Below are 21552 nucleotides of genomic sequence, written 5' to 3'. Positions count from 1 at the left end.
TTATCCTTCAACTCACCAGCAATTAAAAGTCAAGTAAAACTGCAACTACTCTGAAGTTATTCAGTGCCTCCAGATGATTGGAGGGTGACAAATGTTAATCCCTTTTTCAAGGACAGGAATAGGGATAACCCTGAGAATTACAGACCAGTCAGTCTTACGTCGGTGGTGGGCAAATTATTGGAGAGGATTCGGAGAGACAGGATTTATTATTATTTGGAAAAGCATAGCTTGATTAGAGATAGTCAGCATAGCTTTGTGAGAGACAAGTCATGCCTCACAAGCCTTACTGAATTCTTTGAGGATGTGACAAAAAAAAACATTGATGAAGGTATAGCAGTGATGTGGTGTATGTGGATTTTAGCAAAACGTTTGATAAGGTTCCCCATGGTAGGCTCATTCAAAAAAGTAAGGAGGCATGGGATAGAGGGAAATTTGGCTGTCTGGATACAAAATTGGCTGGCCCATAGAAGACAGAGGGTGGTAGTAGATGGAACGTATTCAGCCTGGAGCTCGGTGACCAGTGGTGTTCTACAGGAATCAGTTCTGGGACCTCTGCTCTTTGTGACTTTTATAGATGACTTGGATGATGAAGTGGAAGGGTGGGTTAGTAGGTTTGCTGATGACACGAAGGTTGGTGGAGTTGTGGATAGTGTGAAGGGCTGTTGTAGGTTGCAACAGGACGCAGAGCTGGGCTGATAAGTGGCAGATGGAGTTCAACCTGGAAAAGTGATTCATTTTGGAGGGTTGAATTACAATGCAGATTACAGGGTTAAAGGCAGGATTCTTTGCAGTGTGGAGGAACAGAGGGATCTTGGGGTCCATGTCTATAGATTCCCTCAAAGTTGCCACCCAGGTTGATATAGTGGTTAAGAAGGTGTGTGGTGTGTTGGCTTTCATTTGCAGGAGGATTATGCTGCAGGTCTATATAGCCCTGGTTGGACCACACTTGGAATACTGTGTTCAGTTCTGGTCCCCTCATTATAGGAAGGATGTGGAAGGTTTGGAGAGGGTGCAGAGTAGATTTACCAGGATGCTGCCTGGACTGGAGGGCATGTCTTATGAAGGAAGGTGGAGCAAGTTAGTGTTTTTCTCATTGGAGCAAAGAAGGATGAGAGGTGACTTGATAGAGGTTGTACAAGATGACGACAAGCATAGATAGAGTGAATAGCCAGAGAGTTTTTCCCAGAGTTGAAATGGCTATCACGAGGCCACATAATTGTAAGATGGCTGGAGGAAGGTTTAGGGAGAGATGTCAGAAATAGGTTCTTTACACAGACTGCACATCCAGCAGTGGTAACAGAGTCAGATACTTTAGGGACATTTAAGTGACTCTTGCATACGCACATGGATGATAGTAAAATGTAAGGTATGTAGGTTAGTCTGATCTTAGTGAAGGATAAAAGGTCGGCACAACATCCAGGGCCAAAGGGCCTGTATTGTGTTGTGTTCTAACAACAATTTACATTTACATTAAAACTGCTGTATAATTAGGGCGCTTCACAGGACAGTTACAAAGGAAAATTAGATTTGGAGACAAACAGGTAGACATGAAGTCAGATGGGCAACAGCTCTTAAACAGGCTAATTTTAAGGTTTATCTTAAAAAGGAGGGCAAAGAGGTAGAGAGGATTACATAGTTAAGGAGGGAATTCCAAATTTATAGCCCACCAATGGTGGAACAAAGTTAATAATCTTTGAGAGACTAGATTTCAAAAAGAGAAGTGAAGAGATAATCTGAGGATTGTTGGGCAGGAAAGGTTTGCAGAGATAGGGAGTGGCAAAACCAAAGAGGAATTTGGAAATTAGAATGTGAATTTTAAAAATCAACGTGCTATTTCACCAGGAGCCAACTTAGGTAGCAAGTGCAAGAGTGATGGGTGAGCAGGAGGTGATGCCAACAAGAACACAGGCAGCGGAATTATTTGAATAACCTGAAACTTATGGAGGGTGGAGTTCAAGAGGCCAAAGAGGAGAGTTTTGGAATAGTCAAGTCGAGAGGTAACAACAGGCATGACCGAGGACTTCAGTAACACAAGACTGAGGCAGAGACAAAGAAACGTCAGAGATGACAGTAAGCAGCCTTCATGATGGTGCGGATGTGAGGTGAGAACCTCATTTTGAGGTAGGAGAGCGTATACAATCTGGTTGCCAAAGGTACAGAATAGCATCACTGTTGCAAGCATTAAAAACTAAACCATGATTGGGAGAAATTTGTAAAGGGGAATCTTTTCCTTCCTCTGCTCTGGAATGGGTTCATCCTGCATTTACAAAATGATCATACAAATACTGTCCTGTGAGGGTTTCTTACTACAGCAATTACATGAGAAACAAGTGGCAATGGATTTTTGACCCAACAACAGAGAAGGAATAACTAATACATTTTCATTACAGTAGAGTGTACAACTTAGAAGGGAATTGGCAGATGGTGAGGGTGCCCCACGCATCTGCTAGCCTTGAGCTTTTCAGTGGTAGAGTAGAGATCATGGCTTTGGAAGGTGTTGTTGAACGAACCTTGGCAAATTGCTGCAGCCTGTCCCCACCCATGATGGAGGAAGTGATGTTAAATGGGATGCCAAGTAGGCAGCTTTTTCCCTGGATGTTGTCAAGCTCTGGAGTGTTGATGAAGCTGCAACCACCCAGGTAAAAAAAAATGGATCCCATCATTGTCTCGATGCTGTAGATAGTGAAGACGGCTTGAGGAGTCAGAAACACAGTCAGTTGCTGCAGGATTCCTATTCTGGGACCTTCTCCTGTGGCTGGCCAAGTTCAGTTTCTATTCAATGGTAACTCCCAAAATGTTAATCAGGGTAATATCCAACAACTGTAATGTCACAATGTCAAGGGGATACGCTCTTGTGCTACAAAATCTGAGATTGTAGCATTTTGGGATTGTGCTAAGGGTTTTAAAAGAACAGGAAGAATTGGGTTTGTGTCACTGCTTGGAATTCAGCAGATAAGTGACTTCACTTAAAGTTGCAGGGAGTTGTTTTAAAAGGGAAGAAAGGTGCCAAGAAGTTGCATTGATTGATTGAGAGGAGTGCAGTCTCGTCAACACTCAAGAAGTTCAACACCAGACTATCCAAAGCAGTCCACTTCATTGGCACCCCGACCACCTCCAACATCAACTCCCTTTACTACTGATGCATACAGTAGCAGCAGGATGTAACATTTACAAGATGTACTGCAATAGTTCACCAAGACTCCAATAAAACCTTCCAAACATGCGACATCTACCACCTTGAAGGATAATGGGATATTTGGGAACATTGTCACCTGCCAGTTCCTGTCCAAGCTACACACATCCTGACATGGAAGCACACTATCAAAATCCTAAAGCTCCCTTCCTGACAGCACTGGGTGTCCCTACACCCCAAGGACTGCAGCAATTCAAGACAGAGTTCCAGCTAACTTTGCTCGAGGGTAGAATCTCAAATGCTCTCCTTGACATGAAAGTCAGTTTCAAGATTGGAAGCCAGCTGGCAGGAAAAAGGAGAAATAAAGCAAGTCATAAGGATCTTGTCCTGAAGATTAAGTATTCACTTAAGGGAAAGAATAACGTATAACATGGGGAGGAATGTTCGGTCAGCTTAGTGATTAAATGGCCATTTTTTTCTATGGTTTAAAAGTACAAAATACTTACTTAATAGTATTTAGACAGTGTTGATTTGGTTTGTTTTATTATAACAAAAATGTTAAAATTTGAAAGCTTGTTGTGCAATCCCTCCAGTCAGCCTGGAAATTCAAATATCTTATTTAAAAAACTAATCAGGTTCCACAGCGATTTCAATGCTCTGCTGAAAGGGCTGATTCCAGCATCTGCAGATTTTTGTTTGTCTCTAACTGCTTGCCCATTTAGCACTTGGATGGCACAAGTGTTTCTTGCCACTTGCCTGCAAGTTTACCAGCTTTAAAAATATTGGGCATGGACTAAAAGTACACAATTTGACTGATAGTCAAGAATCATGTATTCAAGTAATAAAGGGTCAATGTGCTGTCTGATTGGTGTAAAAAAAGCAAGTCTTCTTGGGAACTGACCTTCATTCAACCAATGGTGGAGAGGGAGAGGTGTGTGTCTTTGCAGGGGGGGAGCTGGTGGGGGTCATGTGATTAAACCTCCTGCAATATGTTCAACTAGAGGTGATAAACCACAGATGAACGTTATTTAAGAACTACCATTCAGCCCCTCAAGCTTGCCTCACCATTCTGAGAGATCATGCTGATGTGCACCAAGCCTCAACTCTATTGTGCCGGCTCCTCGTAATCCTAGCTTCTCCAATGTTTCGTAAGAAAAAAAATCTACGTTTCCTCTCTTTAAATACTTTCAGTGACTTAGCCTCCACACCTCTGAGTAGAGAATTCTTGACATTCACAACCCTTCGCACCTTACAGAATGCCCTGTCATTTTCTTAAAACTGTGTCCATTAGTTCAACATTCCCCCCATTAGTGAAAACATCTCAACATCTACCCTGCCAAAAACCTTAATGTTTCAATAAAATCACACACCATTCTTGTGAACTCAAATAAAAACCTCGCCCATTTTAGCTGTTTTTCAGAAGTCTACCCCTTCAGACTAGGAAACAGTCTAGTGAATCTCTTGAACTGCCTCCAGTTTGTATATTTTTTTTAAAAATATACAGAGCGCAAAATTATACTTACTACTCCAGATGTGGCCTCACCAACACACTGGACGAACGCATCAAGCCTTCCCTACTTTAATTCCAATTCCTACCAAACTTCTAATATCCTTTAAACTTCTTGCTGGTCCTGCTGTGCTGCATGGTTTCTGAACCTCTCCATTTAAATAATAGTCTGCCTTTTGATTCTTCCTGCCAATGTGTATAACCTCTCACTTTCCTGCATTAAGTGCCATCTGACAACATACTCTCTTCCACCCTCTTCCGTTGGCCAGAAGATATAAAAGCTTGTATACACGTACAAATTAGATTCAGGAACAGCTCCTGCCTGCTGTTAGTAGACTTCTGAATGGACCGCTCAAAATATTTTATCGTTCTTTGTGCACCTTCTCTGCAGTTACAGCACCATATTCCTCACTCTTATCTTTATGCACTTTATATGGTATAATCTGCCTGTACTGCACAAAACAAAATTTTTCACTATACTTTAGTACATTTGACAAAAATAAATCATTTTTTTTTAGAAAATGAAGGAGCAACTCCATCAATTGTTGCTAACATGACACTTTTTCCTCGTTCTTTTCATCCTCTACATAAGTTATACTGAAATTTTTAAAATGTGCAGTTAAGTAATTCAATTCCGATTGAAAGCAGAAATGAATAATTTTTGAAAAATAAAGTACTGCAAGTCAGCTGGTTGGTACAAGTTCTTTGAAGTTACCTCTATTAGATGGTCAAGCAATCTTTAGCAGATCCATCAATACTGAATATTAGGACTGAGATTTATGTCTCTCACACAAAACAAAGCAGATCTCAAAACCAAGCTGAACACATAGCTGCATGATTCCAAGTGTTTTAATTTGAAAAGACATCAGCCCACGAAGTTCATTTCATAATTACCCTTTCCACTTCTCATTCAACCTGGCAGAGGATTTTTGTCCAATACAGCAAGAGCAAAACTTATCAATGAAGAGCCTCATTCAACCATTCCAGTGAAATGGCTACCGACCACAGACCTGGTGTGTAACACAGTTACAAAATATCCAAGAGATTGTAAAACCCTTCAAAATATTGTTAAGCTTACACAAGAAAACCACAGAAGACGATATCGAGCAACGGTCCGTCTGCCTATATTGTTCATTGCACCATCAGCTTATTATTTACTTTGAATCTATTGTTTGAAATTTATTCATTCTTCTTAGGATGTGGGTGTTGCTGGCTGGATTAATCATTTATGAATGCCCATCCCTAAAAGCCTTTAAGGTGGTGGTGTTATGGTGCATATTTGAACCACTGCAGATCGTTTGGTGCAACTAGAACCACAGTGCTGTGAGTGAGAGAGCGAGAGCGCGAGGTATCCAGGATTTTGACCCAACACCGTTGAAAGAACAGCAAAATATTTCCAAGTCAATATGGTGAGGGTAGATGGACAGAAATATACAGATGGTGGTATTCCCATGTATCATCTGTCCTAGTCCTTTTAGATGAAAGTGGTCATGGGTTTTGAACATGCCAAGCGGCCTTGCAGAATTTCTGCAGTGCATCTTGTAGATCACATACACACTGAAAATGGTGGTGGACGGAGTGGATGTGGTGCTAATCAAGCAGGTTGCTGTCCTGGATAGTGTCAAGCTTGAGTGTTGTTGGAGCTGTAGGCATCCAGGCAAGTAGGGAGTATTCCATCCTGACATGTCTTGTAGATGGTGGACAAGCTTTAGGGAAGCTGGTAGTTGAGTTACTTCCTGCAGTATTCCTAATCTTTGACCTGCTCTTCCAGCCATTGTATTTATATGGCTTGTCTCGGTCCGTTTCTAGTCATGGTAACCCCTAGGATGTTGATAGTAGCAATCAATGGATGGTTACATTCTCTATTGTTAGAAATGGTTATCATCTGGAACTTGTGGGGCACAAAGTGTTACAAGGCTGGATATTTTGCCCAGGTCTTGATGCATTTGACCATGGATGAAATGGTGCTGAACACTATTTGCTGACGACTGCACATTCTTGCTCCTAACTTTATTGATGGAAGGAAGATGATTAAGAAGCAGCTGAAGATAGTTGGGCCAAGACACTTGCCTGAAGAACACAAGCAGAGATGTTTTGGACTAGAACTTCCCAATTATCTTCCAAGAAAAGTTACAGCAAAGCTAATTATCTCCAAAACTTCAAATTTATTCTGAACCCTTCTTTAGTCAACTTTGATCATTGCTTTCTGTGCAAAAAGCTCTGGAGTGACTGTGGAGCAGTGCAGCATTCAAACAGCAGCTTCCAATCTGAACTGGCAGAGAGAGATTTGCTCAAGATGAGTAGATGAGCAGGAAGAGTTTGGAGGGATATGGGCGAGGTGCTGGCAGGTGGGACTAGATTGGGTTGGGATAACTGGTCGGCATAGACGGGTTGGACCAAAGACTCCGTTTCCATGCTGTACATCTCTATGACTCTATAACAGTAGGAATGGAGACCTAAATATGTGACGAGCTGGGATGAATCATTGCAGCAAAGTAGTACAGGGTTGTAACTGAAGTCTTGAGTTACAAAACAATGTGCCCAGGGAGAAAGAAAAAAAAAGACAGCAGCGGAGTTCGAGAATAGCTGGAAAAATTACAACTAGGATAAGGCAGGAGCCTGGACTCCTCAAAATTATGCAGAAAATAGCAGACAGTGTAGCAGCTCCAGGCTGCAACACATTTCTCAGGCTTCAAGAGGCATCCCTGTTTTGTTAAGGTGGCTTACCAGCTTTACAATCTGGGATTTCCAGCCATGTACCACTTTGGTGCCTGGTTTCTTCATTCACATCAAGATGTAACTTAATAAGAACTTCCTTCCACACGAATTCACCACAAGGTTCAGTTAACCAGCTTCAGCAGAGAGTGACTCAGCAGACTCGTTTCAGAAATTTGACTAAAACTACACCCAGAGTAACTTTTAGTTACTGTAATAAGGAATTGATTTAGCTCAAAGGTTTAGCTTGAAATTCAGTTTAATTACCACTTACCTGTTGCAACTCTCTGTTTTCACCCAACTCCACAGCATTCTGGTTTAGCCAAGCGGCACTCACAGCATTCAAGCTCTGTGGCAGAAGGAGTAGAGAGGATGTGAGGCAAGATTTTTACATGCAGAGGATGGTTGTGCGTGAAATTCACTGTCTGAGTTGGTGGCGGAGACAGAATTACTAAAATCTTTTAAGTGCTGGTTCTGCACCTTAAGTGCTGTAGGTTAAAGGGCTATGGCTCACAGGCAGGAAGATGGGATTAGAAATGGCATAAAGTCATAGAGATGTACAGCACAGGAACAGAGCTTTCAGTCCAAACTGTCCACACTGACCAGATATCCTAACCTAAATCGGTCTTTGGTTTGGCGTGAACAAATTGGGCCAAACTGTCTCCTTCTGTGCTACATCATTTCTATGGCTCTGTAAGTTCAGCACCTGGATGCAGAGTTCTGGTAGCCTCCTTTCCTTCCTCCTCTTCCCCTACACCAAGCCAACTATCTGCCCTACCAGTAGAGTGGATCCTAAAGCTTCACAGGCTGGCTAAAAGATTTGCTGAACCAGATTTATCCTGGTGTATAAGATATCGGACAACTATGTGTTTTTACATAGTACCCGTAATACTGTAAAATGTTGCAAGGAACTTCATAGGAGCATGGTCAAGTTAAATCTGACATATGAACACAGTGGTGTTATGGTTGATTCAGTTAAACAGCTAGGCTTCAAGGGAGCAAAAAAAAGAGATACACAATGGTAAAATGGGGTAAAGGAGGTTATAGATACAGAGTTCCAGACAGTTTAGCCCTTGACAATTTAAATGGACTACCAATGGAGTAGCAATCAAACTTGGGATGGCCAGAATATGAAGAGTGCAGTGATCTCAGTGGTTTGATTTGGGGGGGGGGGGGGGGGGGGAAGGTGCCTGGAGTAGATTCTGGAGACAGGGAAAGGCGAGACCATGGAAGGATTTGATAATGATATCGAGAATTTTAAAAAGTAAAGGCACTGCTTAACCCTGAACCAAATGAAGGTCAGTGATAGGTGATTGGGTCTTGGTGCGAGTTAAGACATGACCTCAAGCTCACAGCCTAAGCTAAAGGAAGACAGCAAGTGCATAATGAAGTGGTTATAGTACGGAAACAGCAAATTAAATCTAACAGAAGATTCAGTGAAATCAATTAGACACAAAATAAACAACATGGAATGCTGACTGGTTGGCTCATGGAACCAATTGGCTTTAGACGTAAAAAATGTGCTTTAGTGAAAAGCAGCAAAATATCATTGGGACATTTACAAAGTCGCCGTTTTATAAGTCACCAGCACCTGGACAAAACATCTAACTCAAAAATAATTAATTGTGGTATGATGTTAATGGATAACCAATCTTATTGTTGGCAGACGTAGTGTCCACTTTGCACACAGTAACACATATCACACTTCAAAATAATTTAAAGAGAGTTATGAAAGAGGCTAGTTATTAGGGATCACAGTGTTATTCTCCATTTAAAAATCCATTAGTGGAATTTCATTCTCTTGCAAATTCACTAAAATCAATAATATTCCATTTTTCAAGCACATTAAAGAGCACGTGCACACAATGTACTTACATTTTGTGCCTAAGAATTCCAAATTCTTAGCAAACTGTAAAAGGACATTTCTCTAGTACTCCTTTAAATTTTAAAGGTTTTGTTTAATTTAAACAAAATTTACAGTACAGAAACACAGCCTATGGCCCAATTTATCATACTTTTATTTATCCTCCAGATAGAGTCAGAGATGCACAGTACGGATACAGACCCTTCGGTCCAACTCATCCATGCCGACCAGATATCCCAATCTAATCTAGTCCCACCTGCCAGTACTTGGCCCAAACCCTTCCTATTCATATAACCGTTCAGATGCCTCTTAAAACATTGCAATTGTACCAGCCTCCACCACTTCCTCTGGCAGCTCATTCCATACATGTAGCACCCTCAGTGAAAAACAGTTACCCCTTAGGTCTCTTTTATATCTTTCCCCTCTCACCTTAAATCTATGCCCTCTAGTTCTGGTCTCCCCGACGACATGGAAAAGACTTTGTCTATTTATCCTAACTATAAACCTCATGATTTTACAAACCTCCATAAGGTCATCCCTCAGCCTCAGATGCTTCAGTCAAAACAGTCCTAGTCTATTCAATCTCTCCCTGTAGCTCAAATCCTCCAACCCTGGCAACATCCTTGTAAATCTTTTCTGAACCCTTTCAAGTTTCACAACATCCTTCCAAAATGAAGGAGACCAGACTTGCATGCAATGTTCCAAAAGTCGCCTAACCAATGACCTGTACAGCCGCAACACAACCTCCCAACTCTGGTACTCAGTACTCTTATCAATAAAGGAAGGCATACCAAACACCTTCACTATCTTATCTATTTGCAACTTCACTTTCAAAGTAGTATGAACCTGTACTCCAAGGTCTCTTTGTTCAGCAACACTCCCGAGGACCTTACCATTAAGCATATATGTCCTGCTAAGATTTGCTTTCCCAAAATGCAGCATCTCACATTTATCTAAATTAAACTCCATCTGCCACGCCTCAGCTCATTGACCAATCTGATCAAGATCCATTGTAATCTGAAGTAACCTTCTTCCTTATCCACGACACCACCCATTTTGGTGTCAAAATTAGTGGACTCAGCATCGATCCTTGTGGCATTCCACTGGTCACAGGCCTCAGTCTGAAAAACAACCCTCCACCACCACCTTCTGTCTTCTACCTTTGAGCCAGTTCGATATCCAAATGGCTAGTTATCACTGCATTCCATGTGATCTAACCTTGGTAATGAGTCTCCCATGGGGAGACCTATGAGCTTCTTCTTACCCTACTTCATCTCACCCTATCTCCTACTCCTTTCGCCCTCAGCTACTTGGCCAGCTTCCCTGTTAATGTATCTATACCCTTCATCTCCACTACTACTTGAGGTAGTGAAGTCTATATTCGCTCCTTTCTCTACGTAAATAAATCCCTCTTGATTTTCTTACTAGATTTGTTGGTAATGACCCCTTTGTTTATAGTTCTTAGCTTTGATCTTCCACAAGTAGAAACATCTTCCTAAATCTATCCTAACAAACTCCTTTATAATTGTAAAGACCTCTTTTTGGTCAGCTCTCAGCGATAGAAGCCCCAGCCCATTCAGTTTTTACCTCCTCGACAGATTCAACTTCTTGGTTTTTGCATCATCCCTTGAAAGTTTTTGCACTTACATTGCCTCAATCATTTTTCTAATACGGAAACCAGAAACCGGACGGTATTCATGATGAGATTAGTTAGATTAGATTACTTACGGTGTGGAAACAGGCCCTTCGGCCCAACAAGTCCACACCGACCCGAAGCGCAACCCACCCAGACCCATTCCCCTACATTTACCCCTTCACCTAACACTACAGGCAATTTGGCGTGGCCAATTCACCTAACCTGCACATTTTTGTACTATGGGAGGAAACCACACAGACACGGGGAGAATGTGCAAACTCCACACAGTCAGTCAATCACTTGAAGCAGGAACTGAACCCGGGTCTCTGGCGCTGAGAGGCAACAGTGCAAACCAATGTTGAAGTCCCTTGTTACTATCTTGCAGAATAAAAATAATTAATTTTACCGTAACCATTGATAATCTTCAAAGTAATCGGGTCATCCATAGCCACTGTTCTTGACAGGTGCCAAAGTTTCTCAAATATCTCTTGATAACAATCGCCCTTCATCCGGGTGAGTAACTTTGACAATGTGAGCTTCAATTTACAGCATCATTCCAATTGTGCTTTCTTTCCACCCGGTTTATTGGTTTGTTCTGTTTGGATTTAATCTCTCTCGAAGTTAAAGGCAGCTGTTCTCAAACTATCATCAGACTTGTTGGGTAAATTCTTAACCAGCACATTAAAATTTGTTACTATCAGCATTTTGTGATCTATGTATGTTAATTGTAACAGTGATAACTGCTCATCAGCCTGAAACATTAATGTTGTTTGTTCCTTTCTCCACAGAGGCTACCTGCCCTGCCAAATATTTCCAACACTTATTAGTTACAATCTTGTTTCTGTTTGATCTTAAGAAGTAATAAAATACAGCTGTATCATATAGTTACCTGCATTACTTGGTTGCTAAACACTGCGCACACAATGTGGATTCAATTCCACAAATTACTTCCTTCCTTCAATAGACTAGAAAGAGCAACTGCTAGTTGATAACCTTTATTATTTTTGACTATAATTTAAATAGACAACTTTACGATTTTACAACAGGTTTCCAATGACTAATTTTCTCCGTTGGATTTCTGTTAAGAAAAACAAAATTAGTAAAATTCCACAAACTTGAGGATATAATCACCTGAACTAAAAGGGATTCTAATCAGCTCTGTCTTAATTCGTAGCACACTTCCTACACAATCTGAAAGTTGTAGGTTCAAAGCCCACTCCCCAGCACACTGTCTGCGGTACAGACTTCCAAGTGAGAAATTTAAACAGAAAATTTATGTATTCTTGCCTAGGTTGGGCACAAAAGGTATCATGGTACCTTTTGTCCACTTGACATTTGCCAGATGTCCTGACCAATGGTTATCCTTCAACCAACTTCACATATAAAAGCAAATTCCTGAATCATCACATCATTGGTTGCAGGATCTTGCTGGATGCAAATGGAATGCCACATTCTGTGTTACAACATCTTAGCATTTGTTGTAAAGCACTGTCGGAAGCAAAAGGTCAATAAAGACCTTATGTAAATGCAAATGTCCTTCATGCAAAGTATGAGAGTTGATCAACCTCCTTCAATGCTAACCTTTTGCTACATAGTAACAGGCATGTTATTTCAAAGAGCTGTGAGAGTCACAAACATGAAATAGGAACAGAGTTTGGTTCCTCAAGCCTGCTTTGTTGTACAATAAGATCATGACCGATCTGTTGCTTCAAATTCCACACACACATCTATTCCTGATAACTTGATTCACTTGCCAAACAACAATCTATTTCTGCCTTCAACATATTCAATGACCTCACTTCTGCTGCCTAAGACAGAAGCCTTACAGTCATTCAACAATGGTGACTAATTTAAATAGGAAAATGTTGAATATGCTGCTAAATTTTGCAACCACATAAAAATCAATGATTTGCCAAATATCTAGCTTTAGATGAACTGCAGGAGTTTGTTATGATGCAAACAAACTGAATTCAGGCAAAATAATGGATTTCACAAAGGCAGTCAATGTTAAAATTTATAGCATTTGTAGTGCAATTCAACATCCCAAAGATTTCATAGGAGTATTATAACGCAAATTTTAACACAATCAAATGGAAATTTTAGGCAGATTGACCAAACCTTTGGCTATAAAAGCTAGGTTTTAAGGAATGCCATAAATTGATGAGAGCAAGGTAAAGGGTCAGAGAGAAGTTGTATATGTGTTTGGTGGTAGTGTGGGGTGGGGGATGGTTGATGTTGGCGATGCAGAGGGAAGTGGGCACTGACTATGCCATTAAATGAGACCATTTTGTTAAATATCCTGAACACAGGCTGGTCCTAGTTAATGGCTTGTGGTAAAACTGAAAGCCAACACATCATCATGAACTCGATTTCTGTACGTTACTGATACCCACAGTTGTCTACACCCCAAAGGGCCAGTATCAAAGAAGCAGAAGAAAGTTGGCCAAAAACAGGAAAACTGTTCTAAATTGTTCATTTTTCCCCATTTCACTTCTAATTCCTTCACTTTGTTTTGGAAACAAAACGTTCCCTGGCTCTGTTGTTTTATGGTTTGGTTACAATCTCCTTGATGACAATGCAGTAACAAAATTGCATGGAGCAAATGTAATGCTTAATTCATGTAATAACAAAGAGGATTAATGAGGGCAGAGTGGTAGACATGATATATATGGACTTCAGTAAGGCATTCAACAAAGGTTCCTCAAGGGAGGCTGGTTAGCAAGGTTAGATTTCATGGAATACAGGGAGAAGTAACCATTTGGATACAGAACTGGCTCGAAGGTAGAAAACAGAGGGTGCTGGCAGGAGGATTGCTTTTCAGATGGAAGCCTATGACCAGTGGTGGGCCACAATGATCGGTACGGAGTCCGCTGCTTTTCGTCATTTATATAAATGATTTGGATGTGCAAATTGGAGGCACGGTTGGTATGTTTGCAGAGGACACCAAAATTGGAGGTGCAGTGGACAGCAAAGAAGGTTACCTCAGAGTACAATGGGATCTTGATCAGATGGGCCAATGGGCTGAAGAGTGGCAGATGGAGTTTAATTTAGATTAATGTGAGGGGCTGCAATTTGGAAAAACAAATCAGAGCAGGTCTTATACACTTAATGGGAAGATCCTGGGGAGTGTTGCTGAACAAAGAGACCTTGGGGTGCAGGTTCATAGTTCCTTCAAAGTAGAATCATAGATAGAAAGAATAGTGATGATGATGTTTGGTATGCTTTAGGTTACTGGTCAGAGCAATGAGTATAGGAGTTGGGAAGCCACATTGTGGCTAGGCCACTTTTGGAATTCTGGCATGCAATTCTGGTCTCCTTCCTATTGGTAGGATGTTGTGAAACTTGAAAGAGTTCAGAAAAGATTTACTAGGATGATACCAGGGTTTTATCTATACAGAGAGGCTGAACAGGCTGGGGCTGTTTTCCCTGGAGCATCGGAGGCTGAGGGGTGACTTTATAGAGGTTTACAAAATCATGAGGATCATGGACAGGGTAAATAGACAAAGTCTTTTCCCCGAGGTGGGGAGAGTCCAGAACTAGAAGCCATAGGTTTAGGGTGAGAGAGGAAAGATATAAAAGGGGCCTAAGGGGCAACTCTTTCACACCCTTGTTGCGTGTATGGAATGAACTGCCAAAGGAAGTGGTGGAGTCTGGTATAATTATAACATTTAAAAGGATCTGGAAGGCTATATGAGGAGGAGGGGTTTAGAGGAATATGGGCCAATGCTAGCAAATGGGACTGGATGAGGTTAGGGTATCTAGTCGCCATGGACAAGTTGGACTGAAGGCTCCAATTCCAAGCTGTACATCTCTCCGACTCTATTGACAAAAAGATAGCTTTCATAGTCAGTATACCTAAGCATTGCACATCCAACCAAGTTTTGTTTTTACACATAGTCACTGTTTAATACAGGAAATGTTATGGCAGAATTTGCATGCAGCCAGCTCCCAGAGGTAGAAACATGATAGTTGTCAGATTATTGTTTTAGGTAGAGAGTTAAGACTAGATTAGATTAGATTACTTATAGAGTGGAAACAGGCCCTTCTGCCCAACAAGTCCAAACCAACCCTCCAAAGAGCAACCCACCCAGACCCATTCCCCTACATTTATTTACCCCTTCACCTAACACTATGGGCAATTTAGAATGGCCAATTCACCTAACCTGCACATTTTTGGACTGTGGGATGAAACTGGAGCACCCGGAGGAAACCCACGCAGACATGGGGAGAATGTGTGGAGTTTGCACAGGCAGTTGCCTGAGGCGGGAATTGAACCCAGGTCTCTGGCGCTCTGTGCTAACCACTGTGCCACCATGCCGTGTAATTACCAGGACACCAGAAAAGAACTCCTCTGTCGTTCTTCAAAATGGTAGATGAGCAAGAGGCTGGAAGAACACAGCAAGCCAGGCAGCATCAGGAGATGGAGAAGTCAACGTTTCTAATGTAACCCTTCTTTTGGTGACTTCAGTACCTCCTGATGCTGCCTGGCTTACTGTGTTCTTCCAGCCTTCCTCCTGTCTTCCTTAAATTCCACCATCTGCAGTTTTTTTTGTCTTCTTCAAAAGAGTGGCATGGGATCTTTTATTTTTGTCAGCAAGAGCAGACAGGGCCTCAATTTAATTTCTTACTCAAGATGATTGCCGAAAGAGGACAGCACCGCTCAGTCCTCTACAAAGGGTCAACCTTTATGTTGTGAGCACATTCCCAGAGACAGACATAAACACAGGTGGGAGTACTGCCAAGTCAGTCTCACCATTGTGCATACTGGCAAACATCTAATCTTAAAACTAACACGAAAAGGAAAAGGAATTGAACTAAATAAAATTGAACACAAAAATGCATTTTTTAAATTTTATACTCGTTCATAGGCTATGGGCAAGGCTGGATAGACTTCATGTGTGTTGTCCAACTCCAGTTGTGCAGTCATTAGTTACTGTTGCGCTGCACTCAAAATTAAGAGAAGGCTGGCTTTTATGGATATCAAAACAAAATGTTTAAAAATATCCAACAATCAAAGTAATAAACAATGTCCAGCAAACTAGGAACAAATCCTAACAAATACAACACACAGACAGGATAGTGAAAAATTATGGAACGTGGCAGGAACAAAACAAGTGGAAAGCTTATGGAAATTAACAAATAAGCAACAATATAAAAAAAGTCAAAAACCATTATTTTGCAGATTACCCAAGTATAGAAAAAGATTACAGGAAAGCCTCCTATGTAACAATGCTTTCTGGAACATGACATTACAAAAGATAATATGCAAGTATTTTCTCATGTTTTATTGTTTTACAGAAGCTCAAACAAACATCTGACAACATTTTTTTGACACCAAAAAAAAAGCATGAAACACAAGTGAATCAATATACGCTCCTGGAAACAGGGACAGCATAATTCTCTGGCTGCACTCCAACTCAAACTCAGCATGCACAAATAATGTTCTGTGTGTAGCATTGCATGGCACTGTCCCAGATAAGTAGTGTCATGAAGAGATTTGCAATAGGCATAGCCAGCAAGATTAGCAACACTGATGCTTAGCACATGTTAATGAAAAGATTGATTATAAGAAAAAATGTGAAATCATCTGCAGTTGATAGCCTTCAACAATAGCTTTCATTTTGCTGAAAGTTGCCCCTCCTGGCTTCACAGAGACAAATATGAAACAAAATTTGGAACTGAGTCATAAAAGGAGATAGGTAGGTACTAAGGAACGTTGTTGAAAAAGAAAGAGACAAGGAGTGGAAAGAAGATTAATTGGGAAATGGAATTTCAGAGTTTTGACAACTAAAAGCATGGCCACCAACAGTGGGATGATTACAATTCAGAACGCTCATGGAGGAACAAAATTTCAAGGGGTTGTGCAACTAGAGAATGATTGAGCCAGAGAGAAATGTAGCCATTGTAGGATTTGAAAGAGAGGATGAATTTTTTTAAAACCCAAGCTTGTATGCTTCAGAAAATGAGAATGCTGCTTCATTTGTTTGTCATATTAAAATGTACAACTACTAAACAAAGGGCAATCAAATGCAGAACCAACATTCTCAATGAAAAGGTGATGTATGAATGTTTTACTCAAATAACAATTCTCATTAGAAGGTTTTGGGGTCGCTGTGACAATTCTTCTGACCTGTTGCCTTCATTCCATTTTTCTCATTTCTTTGCTAAGAAGGCAGAAGGAGAGAAGCTCCCAAACCTCAAAACAAAACAGCTAGAATAGCTTTCTGTTAACCCTTCCCTGGTTTTGCCTTTCTTTTTGCAAAGAAAGTTCCTTGCAATCTTTTTCCTCTTATTACCTTCCAAAGAATCATTCGCTCATGAAAAACTGTGGCCCCAAGCCTGCATTTTATCATATTACATGGAGTTTACAAGTATACTGTAATACATTTAGAGGGTGATAGTTGTCATCTTAATATTCTTCTCCATGCACCACGGCAAGATTTTCATACAAATCTGCCAACTGAATACAACACAAAATTCGCGTGCTACACTTGCCCATTGTTTAGAATGAGAACAGTTCAAACAATGAGAGTGAAACACTTGCTCTTGTCATGAAGGAAAAATACTGAGCAAAATCACATGAACGCTTTTAATTATGAAAGGAAAAGTTAATTACAAAATAAAATATTTTATTTCTTTCTTTCCCCAAATAAAATGCCAGAGTCAACCATACCACCCCAAAAGGAGATAGTGACAATTGATTCAAAAAAGTTTCCCCTCACTACTTCTAACTCTCCAGTTGAAAATGCTACTAAAATTAGGCCTATCCCTCCAACTTGTAGTACAGTATACAGTTGTTAGACAATTATATAACATATTGTAAAGTTCTTACATGGCTCCTTTGAAAGTTGCTACTGTCTCAAAACTATTTTAATATTCAGGTTTTGATAACAAGAAAAAAGTAATTTGAGCATGCAGGTTCTATCAAGTAAATTAGGAACAGTAGTAGAAACAGGAACAGATTATTTGGGCCCTGAAGCCTGCTCTGCCATTCAAGAAGATCATGACTGATTTAATAGTGACCTCAGCTCCACTCTCCTGCCTACCCACAATACACTTTGTCTCCCTTGTTAGTCATACTCGACAGCTCGCATACTAAAAGGTTCCTTCCAAGATTTGTCAAAGGAAATCGGAGACTGATGAAGGGCTTTTGCCCAAAACGTCGATTTTCCTGCTCCTCGGATGCTGCCTGACCTGCTGTGCTTTTCCAGCACCACTCTAATCTAGGCAATTGGAGATTGCCTATCACACAAAAAAAAAAGAGGTTTGTTTCTCATAAATTATGCCCAGTTACCCAACTTAGCTCCCCCATTTCTCACCTTATTCTTTCAATGGGGTTCTTACCTTTTTGTTGCTATCAATGGACCTGTTTGATAATCTTGTAGGCTCGCCACTGCTCAGGACTACTTGTGGTTTCCATACTTCACCATTATCCTTGGTCTTATCTGGTGGGAGGCTCTGGCCATAGTCCTCTGTACCAGCGAGCCGTTGATTATGCAGGTATTCATCAGTCTCCTTATCCACCACCAGTAGTCTGGTCTCATTCTCCACTGCCTTGATCCTCTGTACAACCTAATAAAGACAGAGGGTCACAGCCTTTCAATAAATGCACACTGATTACAACAAGCATTCTATGTTAAACATCAAGTCTCAACATCAAAACCTTTAAAAGAAAACAAGAAACTCATCAGCAATTCTAATCAATGCAATTCTTGAGGCTTCTACTAATATCAAAGCATTGGCCCCAAAATTTTTACTGACTGTGAAAACTCTACGGAAGTTGCATTAGCAAGAATTGTTTAATTTGAAGCAGAACTAAATGAATGGCTGGATCAAATTTCAATGTTAGTTGTGAAATTCAGTAACTCCTCCTAATATGCACCTTGCAATTACAGACATTAAAAAGGAACAAGCACAGAAGCAGACCGCATGGCACCTCAAGCCTGCTCTAACTCCATTCCATTTTTCTACACTAGCCCTGTATCCCTCTCCCCTCGCATAAGGCATGGTAACCCTCAGGTCAGACCACCAGTCTGTCTAATGAGAGAACAGACTGATGGACCGGAACGACTATGGCGACTTTACCTTTTGAACATCCCAAAATTAAAATCTCTCTGTCTTGAAGACCCTCCCTCATTACCTGAGCACTCGGAGCTCTCTGGTATGAAGAGGAATCCCAAAGATTCACAACGGAGTTTAAAAAAAGGTTTCTCTTTGGGTCTCTAGCATTTCTTTATTCCCCATTTACAACTTCTCCTGCCTCTAACATTGTTCTGTGTAACCCTATTCAAAAAAAATGACAGAGCGTGAACACCCTTTTATTCAAAAAGTAGTAATTACTTGTAACGTGACCAAGTTGCTCCTATAGAGATCGGTGAACAGCACAGTACTTTCCTGGCATTTTTATGCTGTAATACTGTCTAATAGTTGAACTTTTAAATAGTCAGCCAGAAAATAAGAATCACGTATCCAAGTGTCTCCTGTACAAACGCCCTATTCAATAAAGTCACTTCACAAGAGGCAGACTACTATGATATTATTAAACAGTTAAAAAAATAAACACAATGCAGTCCTAATCCATCCCCTCCCCACTCAACCATATCGACAATAAACTCAGGCTTTTATAATCCATTCTGGCTAGGCTAGAGTTCATGCATCTTGGTAATGTCCCATAAGTAACTGGGTGAAATAAACTCATGGGCGCTCTTTGGGTTTTCTTAGAAATTGAAACCTGACACTAACATGCAAAAAAAAGAGGATTTGTATCATTTGGGAGTGGCATCAAATGAGAGTCACTTCTTATAGCTGCCTATAGACCTTTTAAAATAAAATGTTTCTCCAGCACTATAACGTGACGAGTGCAATCCCACACCAACATTTAAGTCAGCAGATTGCACTGATACATTCCTCAAGTTTTGACTGGGATCTCATGCGAAGCCATAAGGGCTCAGTGTAAACCGCGTCCAGGCATCTATCGCCTAGATATCAAACTCTTTCTCTCTCTCAAAACAATCTTTATTGATCCCTCAAGGTCAGCACTGTTTTGCCTGCGTTTAAAATATTCAACTGGCATTCACTCACTGAAGCAAAACACAAGGGGCACGCGCACAGAAAACGAGAGCATCGTCTCCCCCCACCCCCACATTTTGCAGTGCATCCAGTGTTAAAACGTTTCCAATTACGAAGGTGAGGGTAGAGGCTCCTTTGTAAAGCCAGATGCAACACCTTGGAGCCCGGGTTCAGGCTGCAGTGGCTGGGACGAGTTTGATTGATCAGTGTGGAGCATCAGTGATCAGCTCAGTGCTGCTGCACTCCTTCCCCCCCTCCCCTATCAGCATTCAGACGGTATCTAGCCCCCATGACTGAGAGTTCACCCACACACTGCGGGACCGATCGATTACCCGGCTTCGTGGCTGCATGCACTTAAAAAAAAAACTTCGCACGCGATGAGTGTTTGCAATTTTTTGTTTTCTCTGTACCTGATGGTGCGTCTCCTTCTCCACATTCTCGCCGTTAACTTCGACCACCCTGTCCCCGGCGTACAGACCCGACGCCTCCGCCGGTGAGCCGGGCTCCACTTTTCGGATGTACTGGCCGTTTTTGCCTTTCTCGCCGTGCAAGTGGAAACCGTAGCCGTTTTCCCCTTTTATCATATGACACAAGCGGGGTTTCAGGTGGTCTTTGGCCATCCTCCCGGTGCCCTCTTGCAATTTCAGGGTCACTCCCGTGGAAATAAAAACTTTTCCTTTACCCCCACACCTCACCGTCGCGGTTATTCCCCAGTAGAGAGAGAGAGTGTTTGTGATGTTATGTCCTCTCACGCCCCCGAGACGCTGTTGCACGCTCCCGGTCCGGGAATCCGCTCAGTTCCAGTGACAACCCCCCCCCCCCCCCCCCCCCAAAGCCTTGGAGTTAAATCTCCACCGGCAACGCCAAACGGAAGGGAAGCAGCCTCGGCGCCCTCAAAGTCTCCTCGCAAACTTCCAGCCTGCACACACACAACCAAAAAACAAAAATCCTCTGGCTGTATGCAACCCACATAAAACAGCTTTTGTTTCTCTCCTCGTTTGCATCAAAAAAGTTGCCGAGCGAAACCAAATTTTAAGTAGAGCGAGCCCGACAAAAAAAATGCTAATCGTCCCAAATGAGAGCAGGGCGCACACTACCGAGTGCGGTGATGACACACTGTAAACAATGACAATTGAGGTCTCTTTCTCCCAAAGTTCAAGTTTTATAGCGGGGTCCCCCTCACATTTAGACTGACTGCCCTCTACCGAAAGCCGGCGTGAACAACGTCTGAACCAGGTTGTCACCTCACTGACTCAAGATCAGAGTGGTGCTGGAAAAGCACAGCAGGTCAGGCAGCACCCAAGGAGCAGGAAAATCGACGTTTCGGGCAAAAGCCCTTCACCCAGGAATAGATAATGGGCATTTGCCCGAAAGGTCGATTTTTCTGCTCCTTGGATGCTGCCTGACCTGCTGGGCTTTTCCAGCACCAGTCTGATTCAGACTTGGGTTTCCAGCACCTGCAGTCCTCGTTTTCACCTGTCACATCACTGAACTCAAGATTAAGTGGTGCTGGAAAAGCACAGCAGATCAGGCAGCATCTGAAGAGCAGGAAAATGGACGCTTCAGGCGAGGCCTCATTCCTGATGAAGGGCTTTTGCCCAAAAGTCGATTTTCCTGGTCCTCGGATG

General features: G+C 41.6%; 1 protein-coding gene across 2 annotated transcripts in view; it reads right to left on the bottom strand.

Annotated features, from left to right (window-relative positions):
- nherf2 (NHERF family PDZ scaffold protein 2) overlaps positions 1–20749 on the bottom strand; it is a 130905-nt gene extending 110156 nt beyond the window's left edge. Inside the window, exons 1-3 of one of the 2 annotated variants that reach the window (XM_072559847.1) lie at positions 20335–20749; positions 18200–18427; positions 7630–7704 (exon numbers count right to left, since the gene is read on the bottom strand). In XM_072559847.1, coding sequence (XP_072415948.1) covers positions 7630–7704; positions 18200–18427; positions 20335–20544 — 513 coding nt within the window. In that variant the 5' untranslated portion in view covers positions 20545–20749. The remainder of the gene's footprint in view (positions 1–7629; positions 7705–18199; positions 18428–20334) is intronic. The other variant, XM_072559848.1, reaches the window with a different exon arrangement.
- Positions 20750–21552: the final 803 nt, after the last annotated feature.

The sequence above is a fragment of the Chiloscyllium punctatum genome, chromosome 40, assembly GCF_047496795.1.
Source record: "Chiloscyllium punctatum isolate Juve2018m chromosome 40, sChiPun1.3, whole genome shotgun sequence".
Classification (NCBI taxonomy): Eukaryota; Metazoa; Chordata; class Chondrichthyes; order Orectolobiformes; family Hemiscylliidae; genus Chiloscyllium; species Chiloscyllium punctatum.
Note: the sequence above shows the minus strand (reverse complement) of the source record. Positions and strands in the feature narration are given on the sequence as shown.